This window comes from Mustela nigripes, chromosome 12 (genome assembly GCF_022355385.1).
Source record: "Mustela nigripes isolate SB6536 chromosome 12, MUSNIG.SB6536, whole genome shotgun sequence".
Classification (NCBI taxonomy): domain Eukaryota; kingdom Metazoa; phylum Chordata; class Mammalia; order Carnivora; family Mustelidae; genus Mustela; species Mustela nigripes.
Genome location: NC_081568.1, coordinates 25,070,049 through 25,085,381, shown reverse-complemented (window position 1 = coordinate 25,085,381; position 15,333 = coordinate 25,070,049). Strand labels below are relative to the sequence as shown.

Sequence of the window (15,333 nt, the reverse complement as noted above, 5' to 3'; positions counted from 1 at the left end):
GTGGGGAAGAACTATCTGGGAGGCAGATCTTTTTGCTGGCACTGAGGGAGTGACCTTTGGGATTCCCTTAACGCCTCTGGTCTCATCCATAAAATGAGGAATGTGACCGTATGCGTTTCAAAGGTCCCTAATACTTCCCCAGAGCCCTGTGGCCCTCCTGGGGACTGTTGATAAGGTGTTGATTAACTGTGCCAAGACAGCTGGCCTAAAGCTCTTCATCTGCTATGCCCCTGTGACGTCCAGGCCCCAAACACACACAGGAATGAAATGCATTTCTCTCTGCTGTTCTCAGGGCTTTGGGGGAGCTGGGCGGTCTCTCTGCGTGAGGACCTCACGATGTCTCCCCTCCAACTTATCAGCCTCTGGCCATTTCACTGGTCACCACCCTGCGTTCTGATAGACACTGCCTAACTATTTTGAGTTACGAAAAGACTAATTCACTTTGTGACTCTGGTTTGTTAAAAGAAACAGATCTGTTTGAGGGTCCTATACCAGTCGCTTTACCTGAGAACAGCTCAGCAGAGGGCCAGGCAGTGGCGACAGGGGCGGGGGTGGCAGGGGTCCTGGGTGGCGGCACAGACAGCACCCCTCCGCATGGGTTTGTGTCTAAGACACAAAACACCTTGTGTTTTGGCTGGCCACTCCTGTATGTGTTTTGTTTGTTTTTTAATCTGCTCACCCTTTCAAAGTCAGGATTATTATCTCCCTTTCTCAGGTGAGGGAGAGGAAGTTCAGAGGCTTGAAGTCAGTGGCCCAAGGTCTCATGAGACGCCTTTCATGGGTAGGTAGCTAGGGCGGGCCTCTCCGTCAGGCCAGCAGACACAGTGTAGAGGGCCCATAAGAAAGTTTTAAGTGTAAACGTCATGGTAATGAAGAGATAATAAAGAATCCAGCTTGTACTTTTATACCAATGCAGACATAAAATGTAACTTTCAGGGTTTTTTTGTTTGTTTGTTGTTTAATAGGAGAAAGAGCCCATCAGGGAGTGGGTGCCTAGGACCCTTGGATCATAATAGGTAATCTTGTATGTGGCCTCTGCTTGCTTACTTTCTTCTTTTTCTTTCTTTCTTTTTTTTTTTTTAAAGATTTTATTTATTTATTTGAGAGGGAAAGAATGAGAGAGAGAGAGAGCATGAGAGGGGGAAGGTCAGAGGGAGAAGCAGACTCCCCACTGAGCGGGGAGGCCCAAATGCAGGACTCGATCCTAGAACTCCAGGATCATGACCTGAGCCAAAGGCAATCGTTTAACCAACTGAGCCACCCAGGCACCCCATGCGGTCTCTGCTTTCAACAAGAACTTTCTATCTCAGAGCACCTGCCAGCTGCTATGAGGCTATACCCAGGAAATGTGAAATCTGTTTCCAGAGCTGAGGCTCCCACCCCATTTTTCCGCCTGCTTCGTTGAGATGCAGATTTCATATTAAGTCAGTAACTCTTTGCCCCTCGTTCTGGTCGACCAAGAGCTTGAGGGAGAGGGCCATCTGCCGGGAAGACAGGCCACTAGGAATGTTCACAGGGCACGGGTCCCCTGAAGTTCTGTGCAAGTCAATGAACCACACACACAGGAAATTTAGGTTTGAGCAGAGACAAACGGAGATGTTGACATTCACTTCATTATGACTCAAACAAAAATATTCACTTAGGCAGCCAGGCTGAGGGCAGTTTTATGCTTGGGGCGTGCACTATCTAAAGGGAAAATAAGTTTGAAGCTGTAAGGGGAAGGGGAGGCGCTCATTCTGTTAATGACGCTCATCTTCGCACTCCTGAGGCTGGAAGTTCACTTTCGGGCAGGCCGCATCAGGCACGGGGCTCCACTCACCTGACAGTCGGCTTTTGAGCTTCATTTTACTGCTGCCCTGCTTGGGACTTTCCAGGTTTCCCTTGGATTCCTCGGGGCCGCCCGAATCTTGGGACTCCTCTGTCCCAGGCATCTGAAATGCAGAGAACACGGAGCTGACGGGGGAGGCGGACCAGCAATCGCGGATGAGATTCCCTCCCAGCAGTTCTCGCCAGGCTGGAGGAGCAGAGCTGCAACACGGGTATCACGTGAGGAAAAAGGCTTCCTGGGATCAAAGCACAGCCCCTCAGATAACCTGGAACCACACAGCTTTATGCTGGCAAGTTCCTCCTCAGCGAGCAGCCCTGCACAGCACAGAAACAGCAGGTTTCAAAGTGGAAACGGCCCCAGAGGCCGCTTCATTTCTGGAGGAAACTTGTTGGTCAAGGTCACCCAGGGGGTCACAAAGCCACAAAGACAGCCCAGGTCTCTTGGCTTGTGGCTAGTGCTTTTTCCTACAGTGTGAGCTGCAAGAACTATGAAACCAGAAATTTATTTATTTATTTATTTATTTATTTATAAAAAACAATTATTATTATTTTTTTTTGAAGATTTTATTTATGTATTTGACAGAGATCACAAGTAGGCAGAGAGGCAGGCAGAGAGAGAGGAGGAAGCAGGCTCCCTGCTGAGCAGAAAGCCCGATGCGGGGCTCGATCCCAGGACCCTGGGATCATGATCTGAGCCGAAGGCAGAGGCTTTAACCCACTGAGCCACCCAGGCGCCCTGAAACCAGAAATTTAAACTCAATTCTGAAATACAGTAAAACGTTAATTTGGGGGCAGCCAAATAACTACACCCCTTGGGTCAGCCACACTGTGTGCCACATTCCTGAGTACTAATTAGCACTGCTTGGGCCACGTGCAGGGAGCCCCAGAAAGTCAGCCTGCACACCTGTGCGTTGTACGCCGATGCTCCCAGACCCTTAGGCGTGGGGCAGAAAAAGTCCCAAGGTCTGTAGAAAAGCCAAAAATGCTAAAACCACAACAACAACAAACTACATTTATTAGAAAAGAAAAGGTGACGTACGTGCTTAAGAGTTCATTTAAAAAAATTGGGAAGTAGATCTATATGTATAAACCTTATGAGATCAAACAAAGAGTTTTCCCATTTGAAATTTCCTTTTCCTTGGCAGTTCTGGAGGGAAAAAGTCATATTAATTAACAACAGGTAGGATTCACATGAACAAACATACATGAATTTAAAAGGACCGAAGATATCCTTTAACATTTCACAGTCATTGAAAAGTCACATAATTATGATGTAAAAAAACCCCAAATCCTGAATGTTAACTGATAATAAAAATTAGACACTATTTCAAATTCAGTATATGAAAATGCATAAAGTAGTCTCCCAGGTAAACTCCACCTCCTTCTAAGATGTAAGTGTTCCTATGGAAACCTTTATTTAAAAAAAAAATATATATATATATGTATATATATATTTATTTATTTGTGTTTTAAGTAGGCTCCACACCCAACGTGGGGCTTAAACTCAGGACTCCAAGATCAAGAGTGCCGCACTCCACAGTCTGAGCTAGCCAGGCGCTCCATCTGTAAATCTTACATATAATATAGGAAATCTGCAAAATTCCCTCTTCCCCTTCACGTTCAAATATCTCTCCAGATGAGAAAGAGGGGAAAAAAAGGTCTGAGAAATGAGGAGATGCAGGCGAGTTGAGGAAGGGGCCGTGGGAAAGCAAATGAATCCCGATACATAAAACAAAGATAAATTTGGTGAATCCCTATTACAATGTTGGGGATTGGCAGGTCTCCAGGTTTAAATTATGAAGTAAAGACAAGAATAGAATCCTGAGGATGATTTTAGAGATTCTCAAGAGGGAGGTCTTTCCCAACCCCAAACGGTAACATTTAATTCATACCCAGTGCAGAAGAACCCTCTTGGAGACCGGCCAGAGAGCTGAGGCACAGGAGGAGACATGCAAATGAGAAGAATCCGGAGAGAAGCCTCGGGGCCTCCCCCTTTGCTTAATTTAAAAGCTTTATGGAAAAAACCTGTCTCTGGAGCATAAACAGCAATTACTGGAGACGGAGTTAAGTTCCTGGTTCTTTCTCTCGGACCACCTGACCCAGGCTCGGCTTGTAGGTTATTACCTCCGCGGTGCCCAGTCAGGGCGTGGGTTACTCCACAGCTGCCAAGGCCCAGACCATCAGAAAGCACGTCAGAGGAGCTCCTGTCAAGGGAAGAAAACAATCCCGACCCACTGTTTCCAGACTTCGGAAGTTTCCTTCTTCCATTTTTTCCTCTGTTTTCCCAGCATGGCTCCAGTTCTCGCAATCGGAGGAATTTTGGAGATGACATAAGCCCTCATATGAGTAACCGAAAGGAAAGTGACCTGCCCAAGGCTTTTCAGCTCATTACAGGCAAGGCTGAGACTCCTCTGTCTCCTGATTTCCAGCTTCATGCGTCACGAGGATTTTCCCTTCCTCCATCCTTAGATGCATTTTAATTGAGTTAACATGTTGGGCGATCAATACCGCACCATACTGTGTAGTTTGTATTCCTGACATTTTTCCCATTTAATGTTGGCAGCAAACATGTGTCCCAAGGTAAAAAAAAATGTTTTCTCCATAGACAGATGAGGAAATAAATGGAGACCCTGAAGTAATTAATACCTTCTTGGGTCTAACATATATCCGAGACCTGGGCTGGATCATGTACGCAGGGATGGAGCGTGGACTTTTACAAGAGCGAACATGCGCTGTGTCAAAATCTGTGTTCTTGTGATGCGAGCCCAGCCGCAGCCAAATCTTCTTTATTTTCAGAATCTGAGAGAGGCAGTTTAAAAGAGAATCACAGCCTTGAGGAATAACCTTCTTCTTCTTCTTCTTTTTTTTTTTTTAAATCTCAAATGTGCCAAAGAATGAGACGACATTTGGTTTCTGTGATCTATAAAATACCGATACCATTCCTTGTACCAAGGAAAGCTTACGCAAAAGATGGTATGTGTTACATGACCACCGAAAGCCCAAGATTAAACCAGTCAGAATGGACCTAAAGGCGCTGCAAAGAGGCGCAAATGTACACTGTTGAGCTCAAGGCAGAAGCACAATCTGATTTCAGAACCCCTGGAAGGTGTCTGCACAGAGTTCTGAATTTAAACAGATTCTTTCCCTCTTGCAACAGAAAATAGTCTGTCATGATTTGAGGCGGTATGGAACTCAAGGAACAGAAAGTAACAACATCCAAATTGCAATTCTGATTACAATGTGCCTCTCTTCAGTCTTTGCACTATTGTCTGAAAATGTCCACACTCTAAAGAGTCCCTTTGCTGTGTTTTTATTTTTTCAGATGCACAGAACAAATCAAACTGTTCTGGAAATGATGTCATTTTAGTTGTTCGAAAATGAAATGTGCAAAAAGTTCTCCTGGAAAGCCTTTGGTTCAGCTGGTATAATCTATTATTCATGATCAATTTCTAATGCATGTGTTATACAACAATGCCATTAAATTAATGGAATCTAATATAATTTGCCAATTTCCAAGTTAGAGCCCTTCTGTTTGAGCAGTTTTCTACACATGTAGCCTATGAGATTCTCTCTCACTGAAGAAGAATCTTTAGCTTCTGGTTTTGCAGTGAGGTGGTAGAGCAGAATGGTTAAGAATCCAGCTGCCTGGACACAAATTCTGGTTTTTAGCAATTTAGGCCCATTAGTCATCCACCTTGAGCTTCAGTGTTCTCATATGAAAGATGGGGTTTGATTTAAGAATTAAGTGATAGGAGCACCTGGGTGGCTCAGTGGGTTAAAGCCTCTGCCTTCAGCTCAGGTCATGATCCCAGGGTCCTGGGATTGAGCTCTGCATCAGGCTCTCTGCTCAGCAGGGAGCCTGCTTCCTCCTCTCTCTCTGCCTGCCTCTCTGCCTACTTGTGATCTCTGTCTGTCAAATAAATAAATAAATAAATAAATAAAATCTTAAAAAAAAGAATTAAGCGATAGTTGGTTTTTTATTTTTTTAAGTTTATTTACATATTTTTCAGAAAGAGCACACAAGCAGGGGAAGCAGTAGGCAGAGGGAGAGGGAGAAGCAGGCTCCCCTCTGAGCAAGGAGCCTGATGCAGGAATCGATCCCAGAACCCTGGGATCATGACCTTAGCTGAAGGCAGATGTTTAACCAACTGAGCTACCCAGGCGTCCCTACGTGATAGTTTTCTGATTAAAGATGACCGATTTCCCTCCTTTCCTCCCCCCCCCCCTTCATTTGAAACCACACTCAAATGGAAGAGAAGAGATTTTAAAATGAAAGACAATCCCACAGGCAAAGAGAACAGCAACAAAATGTTGAAGACAACAGCAACAAAATTCTGGAAACCAGTAAGCAGACGAATATGTGGTAATGGATCCAACTTGAGAAAACGGAATTCTAAGCTGGGGTCAGAGAAAGCTGAAATGCAACCCAGTTTGAACAGAAAAGTCTCCCCTGGCCCCCACGTCCCAAAGCTCAGGAGTTGCCCATAAAGGGTCTCTGGAAGTAGGGATGTGGCAATGGTGAGAGTGGAAAGTGGCTGGCACAGGTATTTAGAAAGGATCTGATTTTGTCCAGGCATCGGGAATGACCTGGACAAACTCTGGTGTGCAACAGAATCACCCAGAAAGTTAATAACAAACGTGGAGGCCCAGGCTGATGGAAGTGGAGCAGGGCTTGGGGCTTCGTGGTTCACTATTGCCCTGGTCCAAACAGAGCCGGGTTGAAAGGGTTTAGGTGTTAAAATTATCTGGTAATGATCTAACAGGGTTATGATGAGGACTTAGTAACAATGCACTTGAAAGTACTAGCAGAGTACCTAACTGTACCCCAGAAGTACCGTGAAGATTCAGCCAAACAAAACTCTCTCCAGCTTTCTCCCCACCAAGGCCCAGGGTGCCTCTAGATTTGATGATTATGCCTACCGGGATTATAGCTCTAGACTGCAGAGATAAACATTTCCACTTCCTACCTATAAGTGGCAACACATTTAATGAATGAACAAAGCAAGACAAACGGTGACCCAGCGTGGATATGCCATCTTGCTGTATTCACGATGAGAAAAAAAAAAAAACTCCATAAAATTACTGCAAACCTAACAGCTTAGAACTGTTTCAAATGCATGTTCTTGGAAATGTATGCTCCTGGAAGCCGGGTCTGCACGGGACACCAAGGATGACCTGAGAACACACTCTGGCCTCAATCTGAGCAGAAGCAGGGGCAGACAGACAGTCAAGAAACGTGCGGCGATTAACCAGAGGAAGAACGAGGCTTCTGTGAAGGAAAAGCAGAGATCCCAGACAACAGGCCGTGCAGGTCTGAAGGGGAGAGGAGGCTGTGAGGTCTAGAAGGCCAGTGCCCGACCACAGTGAAAGTGGGCGTCACACGAATGGGGAGACACTTTAGCTTTTACTAGATTGGAGGGCATGACTGGGGACTCAAGAAATCCACCCCAGAAAAGGAGGCAAAACCACAGGAACAGAATGCAATGAGGCTCCGACGGCTGTTTCAGGCTCAGCAGACAATGAGAGGTGATTTAAGAACAGCAGAGCTTGAGTAAGAGGATTTGGGATCAGAAAGGGATTGAGAGGGATCAGAAAGTTTGTACAGATTTGAAGGTGAATGGTAAAGAAGCCCACGAGGAGATTTAAAAAAAATTCCTGGGTCAATTTGAAAGGGACACAGTTATTTTTGTTGGCCTGACGGAAGTGGCCTGAGAAACGTATGGGATTCCGACTGGACAGGAAGTAAACACGAGACCTGCCAAGGGGAGCTAGGCAGGATGATCACAAGCCAGAACTTGATGTCGGTCAGGTAGGAGCAAATTTCCTGGCTCGAATTAACCAACTCAGAAGTGGTGGTGGTCTAGATGCATACGAACAACGGATACGTTAGAAACAGAAAACTCATTGATTACACACCTTGCACAATGATGAACCCCACGTGACAGAATCTAGAATAGTAGTTTAGGAAACACGTCTCTGCCAGAAAGCAAAGAAACAGGGGAAGTTTAAAAAACAAACAAAGCAAAACAAAAACCCATCCAGACTCAGCAGGCAGGGCTGGGAAAGAAGGAAGGAGTCCATTTAAACAGCAGATGAAACAGAAACTCGAGGGAGTCTTCCCAAGAGGAGATGCAGATGAAACTCTAGAGACATATCCGATTGCTGCTCCAAAATATGTAGCCCAAAGCCATGTTCCTCAACCCCTGGAACATTCAAAACCCGGAGGAAAGACAAATCTCAAGGAGCAGGTGGCAGAAGTCGCAGCCCTCCCGAGCTCATTAGGGGTGGAAGCCTCAGAAGCGTCAGCAGCAGGTCTGCTCCATGAACCTGCAGACGGTGTTTTTCCAGCTGAATCAAAGGGGAGGAGAAACGCAGCTTTCTCTAGTCTAAGTGCTTCTCTGCATTTCTAAGAGACGGTGGACATGGAAAAAGGGGGCCCCCGGACCGAAAATGGCTGCCCCAGAGAACACAGAGCCTCTGTCAGAGGCATAGTCCACACCGCCCCCCTCCACGCAGTGTAGCAGGCGGCTGGCTACTTTCGTCTCAAAGTGCAAATGCAAATCAGGCAGATTTTGAATATAAATGAAAAGTACTTTCAGTAGAACCAACTTGATTTCCCCCCTCCAGATTGGGAGGAGGATTTCTGCCAGCTGAGTTTAAATTCATGGTCCTGGACTCTAAATAACCACCACAGACTGAGTTGTATTTTGAGGAGACAGGACTATTTTCATCAGTGCTCCTTTATTTGATATGACTGGGACTCTGCTATGCGCTGCCGGGAGACCATCCTCCAAGGGCTTCTCCCATTTCTATGTGGCTTGAGAACTGAGGCACAGGCTGTTTTTACTCTGGATTATCTATCTTTTCAAAGCTAAAGCACCTTGAAAGTCAGAGCTAGTGTCTCTGGAGGAAAAGGCAGCTTTGTTTATCGTCCAGTAGAACAAAGATAATGTCTCTCTCTGGAGCGCGGAGCAGTCAGATCTGCTTGCAGTTTGTCATGGAGCACGAGGGTTGCCGGCAATCCAGGTTCCTCAGCTGCGATACAAATCGACTGCTTGTGCATCTGCTCGAGCTCCTCTGCATCATTCCTTCTGGCCTTGGGGATGCAGGGGAACAGTGTGCAAACACGATGCTCTAAACCGGGATTGAATCCTAAACCGGGATTGGAGAAAGCCAAAAGCTACTTGCTGTGCCATCAGTAACGAAGTCGTTTGTCTCTGACCCAGGAATCTCATGTCTTGTGGCAGCAGCCATGAAACTGTAGTGGGAAATCTCAGACGTTTTACAGTTCTTGGATGTGGTCTTTGGGCAAAATTAAATAAGGTCCTGGGAACAAAAGTTTGCCTGGGACAACTATCTAGGCATGAGGGATTGGCTCATTTTTCTAAATGTCAAGGATGTAGGTCCATTTACTCTTTGTCCATTCACATTTCACTAAAAGAGAAAGCATACAAGAGACTCGCTGTTGGACAAATGCAACTTTCTCGGAGCTGAAAGAGCCGTATTTGTTTTGCAGTGAGAAACGGCTCAGGCAAAAGAAAAAATAGGAGAAATTGAAGGAGGCCATTAAGTGCTTTGGTTTTTAACTCAAAAGGTGAAGGAAATTTAAGACTGGATGTTAATGACTTTCGATTTTAATGTCTTTGGATTATGACTTACAAGGAGGGGATGGTAATGATTTGAATATCATTATTGTGTTGACATTTTCTCTCTTTGTAGCCCCTCTGAAAAGCTGTACTGAACAGTGAGGCTAGGAATAATTTTGTAGGAGAAATAGCCTAGGATTGAGTTTTAGGTTCTGGTAAGCTTTAGTCTTCTGGAGGCAAGGAGCAAAGCATCGTTACCTTAAGAGACAGGTCCCCTGGGTCCAAGTTAAAAGTCTAGTACTTAGGAATGGTCTATAACTGCCATCCAAACCATTTACGAGATCTCCTTAAACACACTGTGACTAATACAATGTTGACTCCTGAGCATCATCTGTCTTTCTCAGCAAACTTTTGAAGCCTTACAAACAAACCATGCAAAGTGTGGCTTTCATCTCCAACCATCTCCATTGCGCAAGCAAATCTGATCCCAAGGAAAACTGCAGGAGGACGGGTTGCACCCAGTTCATGCCATGTTTTTACAGTTCCCAGCACTTGAAAAAAAAATAATCTGCAGATGTGACAGAAGACATCCAAGCTCCAAATCCCTAGGAGGCTGTGCTGGCTCATCCCCCTGGTCTGTGTCTATGGGACAGTGGAGCGTGGCGATTTCCCTTTTATGCTTCACTCACACTCAGATTATTTTTAGGCTGCCAAAGGAAGCTCATTTTCCAGATCTCTGGGGCAGATGTTTGAGTGACCAAAGGAGAACCAGATGGCCATCAGAGAGGCCAGGGCTGGGAATGAATAACCGTTCAGAAAACAGGAATCAGAACAACAATAAATCAGCCCAAAGCAGCAAGAAGCCTGTGAGTTGACTGCAGAAATGCAAACAGAAATCCGCTGCTACATTAGAGTCACTGCTTTCCAACAAAGCGGACTTGGGACTGAAGAGGAAGACAGTGAAACTGAAAAGTAAAACTTGCCAGACCCCAGAATGTTCTAGTACACGTACAGTGTGTGTGCAGAGCGTCAGAGGCAGCTGGGGAGAAGCAGCAACTGATGGGGGACCCGGGCGTTCGGGCTGGGGCCCTGAAAATGAAACAATATTGTCCTTGTTCTGAGCCTGTTTCTGGTTTCCTCCCATTGATCATCCCCAAACAATCTGAATGGGCTTAACATGCTTGGTTGCTGATTATTTGGATGGTGTTTATGCATACACGTTAAACAGATTTCTTAGTCCCCTGGAAAGGTGAGGCAAAGAAATCACCTTTAGGATGTTGGAAGGTTATCAGGCACTGGTCCACGTTTGCCTCCCTCGTGGCAGGTTTGTATGTGTCACCATCCCAAGGAGAGGACAGTGTCCTCAAGTGACTCAGTTCTTCAAAAATAATAGGAGATGCGGATCGCAAGGGGAATCTGTACATGTCCCTCCTTGGTACTGATTTCAAACTCAGACAAGGCGAGTGCAGACACTCTCTACAAAGCAGGAATCTATCACTCTCTCCATGTTCCATGACCTAGTGGGTGAGAAAAATGTGGAGCCGGGAGCTCTTCTTTGGCTTGTGGGCTGGCTACTATCGGCAGATCTTTGGGTCATTTCTCAGCAGGAGCTGGCTTCTCTCCAAGGAGAGCAGGACAATGAATTTTTTTTTTTTTTTTTTTTTTTTAAGGGAGGGAAAGATGGAGGAGGGGAGAGGGAGAGAGAGACTCTAAAGCAGTCTCCACACCCAACACAGAGCCTGATGGGGCGCTCGATCTCATAATCCTGAGATCGCAACCCAAGCCAAAATCAAGAATGGGACACTCAACGGACTGAGCCACACAGACACCCCTAATCTTCTTTATCCTCCACTCCAGAATGATAAAATCGTGTGTGGGGGGGACAATCTCAAGACACACAAAAGGTAGAAGTGGGTGAGCTATCAGAAAAGAAAAGCATGGGGCACCTGGGTGGCTCAGTCATTAAGCGGCTGCCTTTGGCTCAGATCATGATCCCAGGGTCCTGGGATTGAGCCCCACATAGGGGTCCCTGCTCAGTGAGTCTCCCTCTCTCACTCCCCCTGCTTGTGTTTCCCTTCTCCCTGTCAAATAAATAAATAAAATATTTTTAACAAAGGTATGTTCAAAGAGACCCAAGAAGCAAGTAGAAGGGATGGGGGAAAGAAAATAAGGTATGAATTAAGACAGTCCCATACCAATGTTTTCTCTCTACAAATATTTCTCTAGAGAAAGTTTTACATGATTATCTGACTTAGAAAAATAGAAGATCATTTTTACTGAACCCACCATGGAGGCAGGTTTTAGACGGAGAGTAACTGGTTGGGCTGTAGACACTGCCGCCAAGGGCTGATGTGCTGGCAGGTTCCAGGGGGGTCACCCTGCGGCCTTCTGCTGCCTCTTCCAGATCAACCAGATTTGTACCCTCCACTCATTATTCTCCAGGACTGGTACCAAAGTCACGCTGATTTGCTGATGTCTATTTCTAAGGGTATGCACTTATTGAAGAATCTGACTGGAAAGCTGGGGTGTGTTCATGGGAGCCCACAGAGGAAGCAATTAGAAGAGAGGCTGCCCCAGGCTCACACATGATCATCTGTCAAGGGGTTGGCAAACTGCTCCCTGTGGACCAAATCTGGCTCCAGATCTGTTTCTGTGAGGTTTTAGTGGAAGACAGTCATGCCCATTAGTTTTCTGATCGCCAATGACGGCGTCTACACTACAAAGGTGGAAGTAAACGGTTGCAGCAGAGACTGGCCAGCAAAGCCTGAAATGCGTATGATCTGTAACTGCTGACCCCTCATCTGTAGGAATAGTTCAAACCCTAGCCCTCTACCGCCCACCTCCATCCCTAACCAAAGTCACTGTGAACAGACCTGAGAAGTTTTAAGAAACATAACTTAATAGGGGCGCCTGGGTAGCTCAGTGGGTTAAGCCTCTGCCTTCAGCTCAGGTCATGATCCCAGGGTCCTGGCATCAAGCCTCACATTGGGCTCTCTGCTCAGCGGGGAGCCTGCTTCCTTCTCTCTCTCTCTCTCTCTCTCTGCCTGCCTCTCTGCCTACTTGTGATCTCTCTCTGTCTGTCAAATAAATAAATAAAACCTTAAAAAAAAAAAAAAAAGGAAACATAACTTAGTCCGCTGAAGGGAAGGTACTAACAGGAAGAGACATCTTAAGGAACCTGCTACTGGAGAACAGGCTCACTAGTCTACCATAGAATTTCCTCTAAGGACATCCTCGGCATCCATGCTTTGTGATTTTATCTTTAAATTCCATTTTATTTATTTATTTATTTATTTATTTTTTAAAAAGATTTTTATTTATTTATCAGAGAGAGAGGGGGGGAGAGAGCAAGCACAGACAGAATGGCAGGCAGAGGCAGAGGGAGAAGCAGGCTCCCTGCTGAGCAAGGAGCCCGATGTGGGACTCGATCCCAGGACGCAGGGATCATGACCTGAGCTGAAGGCAACTGCTTAACCAACTGAGCCACCCAGGCATCCCTTTAAATTCCATTTTAAAATGATATTGGTAAGAAACTCCTTTGAAATAACAAGGGTTCTCTTTTTAAGATGCTCATAGTTTGCTAAGTGTCACAGAATCACTGGCCACCACTGAGAGCGGTTTAATCAGATTGCTTTAATAGCAAACATACCGCTTGGAAGAAACAGAAAAGATTTTGCTTGTTGGATGGCCTTTTATGTTATTGATGTTGATAGCGAAAGTGGGGGAGATGGTGTGGAGAAGAAGGATAGAGGACTTCCTGGAGTCCTGGAGTCTCCTGGGGGCCAGGGAGGCTGTGGGTACCCACAGTAGGGGAGCTGAGAGCAATAGGAGGGCTCCGGGCTTCAGGAAACCTGTGAAGACAGGGACTAGCAACTGAGAAGGAGCAGAGCACAGGAAGCTGAGGTTTCGAAGGTAAACAAAATCCTGTTCCAACTATTGCTTAGGATTAGCCCTGCCTTCACGAAAAAAGGTGGAGAGGAAATTCTCATCCTTCCTTCCGACCACCAAGGACCCCCTTGATCGCAGAGGCCAGTTCTCTGCCTGGTGGGCTGCACCTGCTCCCTTCCTCCACCGACCCGTCAGTCACACTGCCTCCTGCCTTTCCACCTGCATGGCCACCTTTCCTGCAGCACAGGCTCTGGTCACTTCCCAGTGGGGCTACTGCAAAGGCCTCCACACCTGTGTCGGCCTCCACCCCTGCTCTGCTTTTCTTCAGTCTCGCTGTTTCTCTACATCACCGTTGGAATAATCTTAAAACTAACACTCGGACTCTGTCACTCAACTTGAAAACCATCACCGACTCTAGTACTTGTAAGATAAGTCAGATTCCTTAGTCTGCAACTAAAAGCGTGGACTAAATATCTGTGCTTCATAAACTATTTGTTGATTCTTTTTTTTTTTTTTAAAGATTTTATTTATTTATTTGACACAGAGAGAGGGATCACAAGTAGGCAGAGCAGCAGGCAGAGAGAATGGGGAAAGTAGGCTCTCTGCTGAGCAGAGAGCCCGATGTGGGGCTCAATCCCAGGACCCTGAGATCATGACCTGAGCTGAAGGCAGAGGCTTAACTCACTGAGCCATCCATGCGCCCCCTATTTGTTGATTCTTGAACAGGCCATAAAATTTATTTGAGGACCACTGTGCATATTGTTCTGCTCTAGAAACTCACCCATTTCTGTGGGTGTTCCCCACAGATGGAGTAGTCAAACACCACCCTATTTACTGAACCCTCCCAGATTCCTGGGAGAAATCCAATGTCCCTCCTCTGGGTCAATATGGGATATGGCTCTTACTATACAGAAGAGGGGAATATGAAAAGTTTAGTAATACCTATAGTTTATTATGGAAAACGATAAATCCTGTTAAGAGAGGAAGACGGTGTCTGTTATCTCTTTGTACCCGCTGGAATCCCCAGCACAGCTCTCAGCAGCATGGGGATGGCAATGTTAGGCTGGCTGCAGTCCAGTGTTGGCCCTTCCAGGACCTGGCTGTAGGCTCCCGCACGGCCAGGTTACCAGCTTCTGTGGTTGTATCTGGTGTCAGAGCAAAGAGTGTCAGGAAGGAGTAGAGATGTCCTCAGCTTCTGGAGCTGAGGACAGGCGGTATGCGCATGTGTGTGTGACGTATAGGTTATCTGTCTGTCTCTACTACCTTAAAAGACAATTCCACAAATATCTACTAAGTAAATATGTCTTTCCTAGAGGAAATAAGTTTGAAGAGCCACACAATAGCTTTACCAAAAAAATTTTAAAATCACCTATCCCATTTATAAATCAGGAGTGGTCTTTCTGATTTTAAGTGCTATGATATGAGAAACAGACAAATGAGATTGGCAATCAGAGACAGCAGAGATGACAGAAGCTGGCACTATTAGAAAAGACTCTTTGAAAGAGGAGGAGAGCTTCAAAAACTTGATAGGCAGAAGCAGAAGGAAGGATATTTCAAGTGAAGGTATAAGAGAAAGAACCAGAAGGGAGAGGCTTGGTTTTCATTTTCTGCAAATGTCATTTACTGAGATCAGCCAGTACATAAAACGTCAGGCAAGCAAACAACAGTATCCATAGGGGTGGGGAGAACCCCATCAAACTTAAACAAATCTATTCCTTTGAGAAATGTCTGCCCTAGATTCTACAGGGGAACTTCTGATCTCTTACATTTTGCTATGTTTTTATTTCCAGGCTCTGCACTACCGTTTTGCATAAGACATAGTGAAAAAGGAAAAAGCACCCCCCAAACTCCAAATCTTCCATTGCTCATGAAGCCTTCAAGTGAGGGGTATATGTGTGTGTGTGTGTGTGTTTCCTAGCATACATTGCCTATTTGTCTAACTCATCTATGCACTGTCAAAGTGGTTTTGTCATTTTCCTAAAAAAAACAACACAATTACTGGAATTGAACCTAAGTGGGAATATCCTGTTTC

At 45.6% G+C, this 15,333-nt stretch overlaps 1 protein-coding gene across 4 annotated transcripts in view; it reads right to left on the bottom strand.

The window, feature by feature from the left end:
* The window catches only part of PDZD2 (PDZ domain containing 2), a 348,893-nt gene that overhangs the window by 47,047 nt on the left and 286,513 nt on the right, over window positions 1-15,333 (bottom strand). For all 4 annotated transcript variants that reach the window (XM_059416953.1, XM_059416952.1, XM_059416954.1 and 1 more), the window contains one exon: window positions 1,820-1,931. In XM_059416953.1, the coding sequence (XP_059272936.1) occupies window positions 1,820-1,931 (112 nt within the window). The remainder of the gene's footprint in view (window positions 1-1,819; window positions 1,932-15,333) is intronic.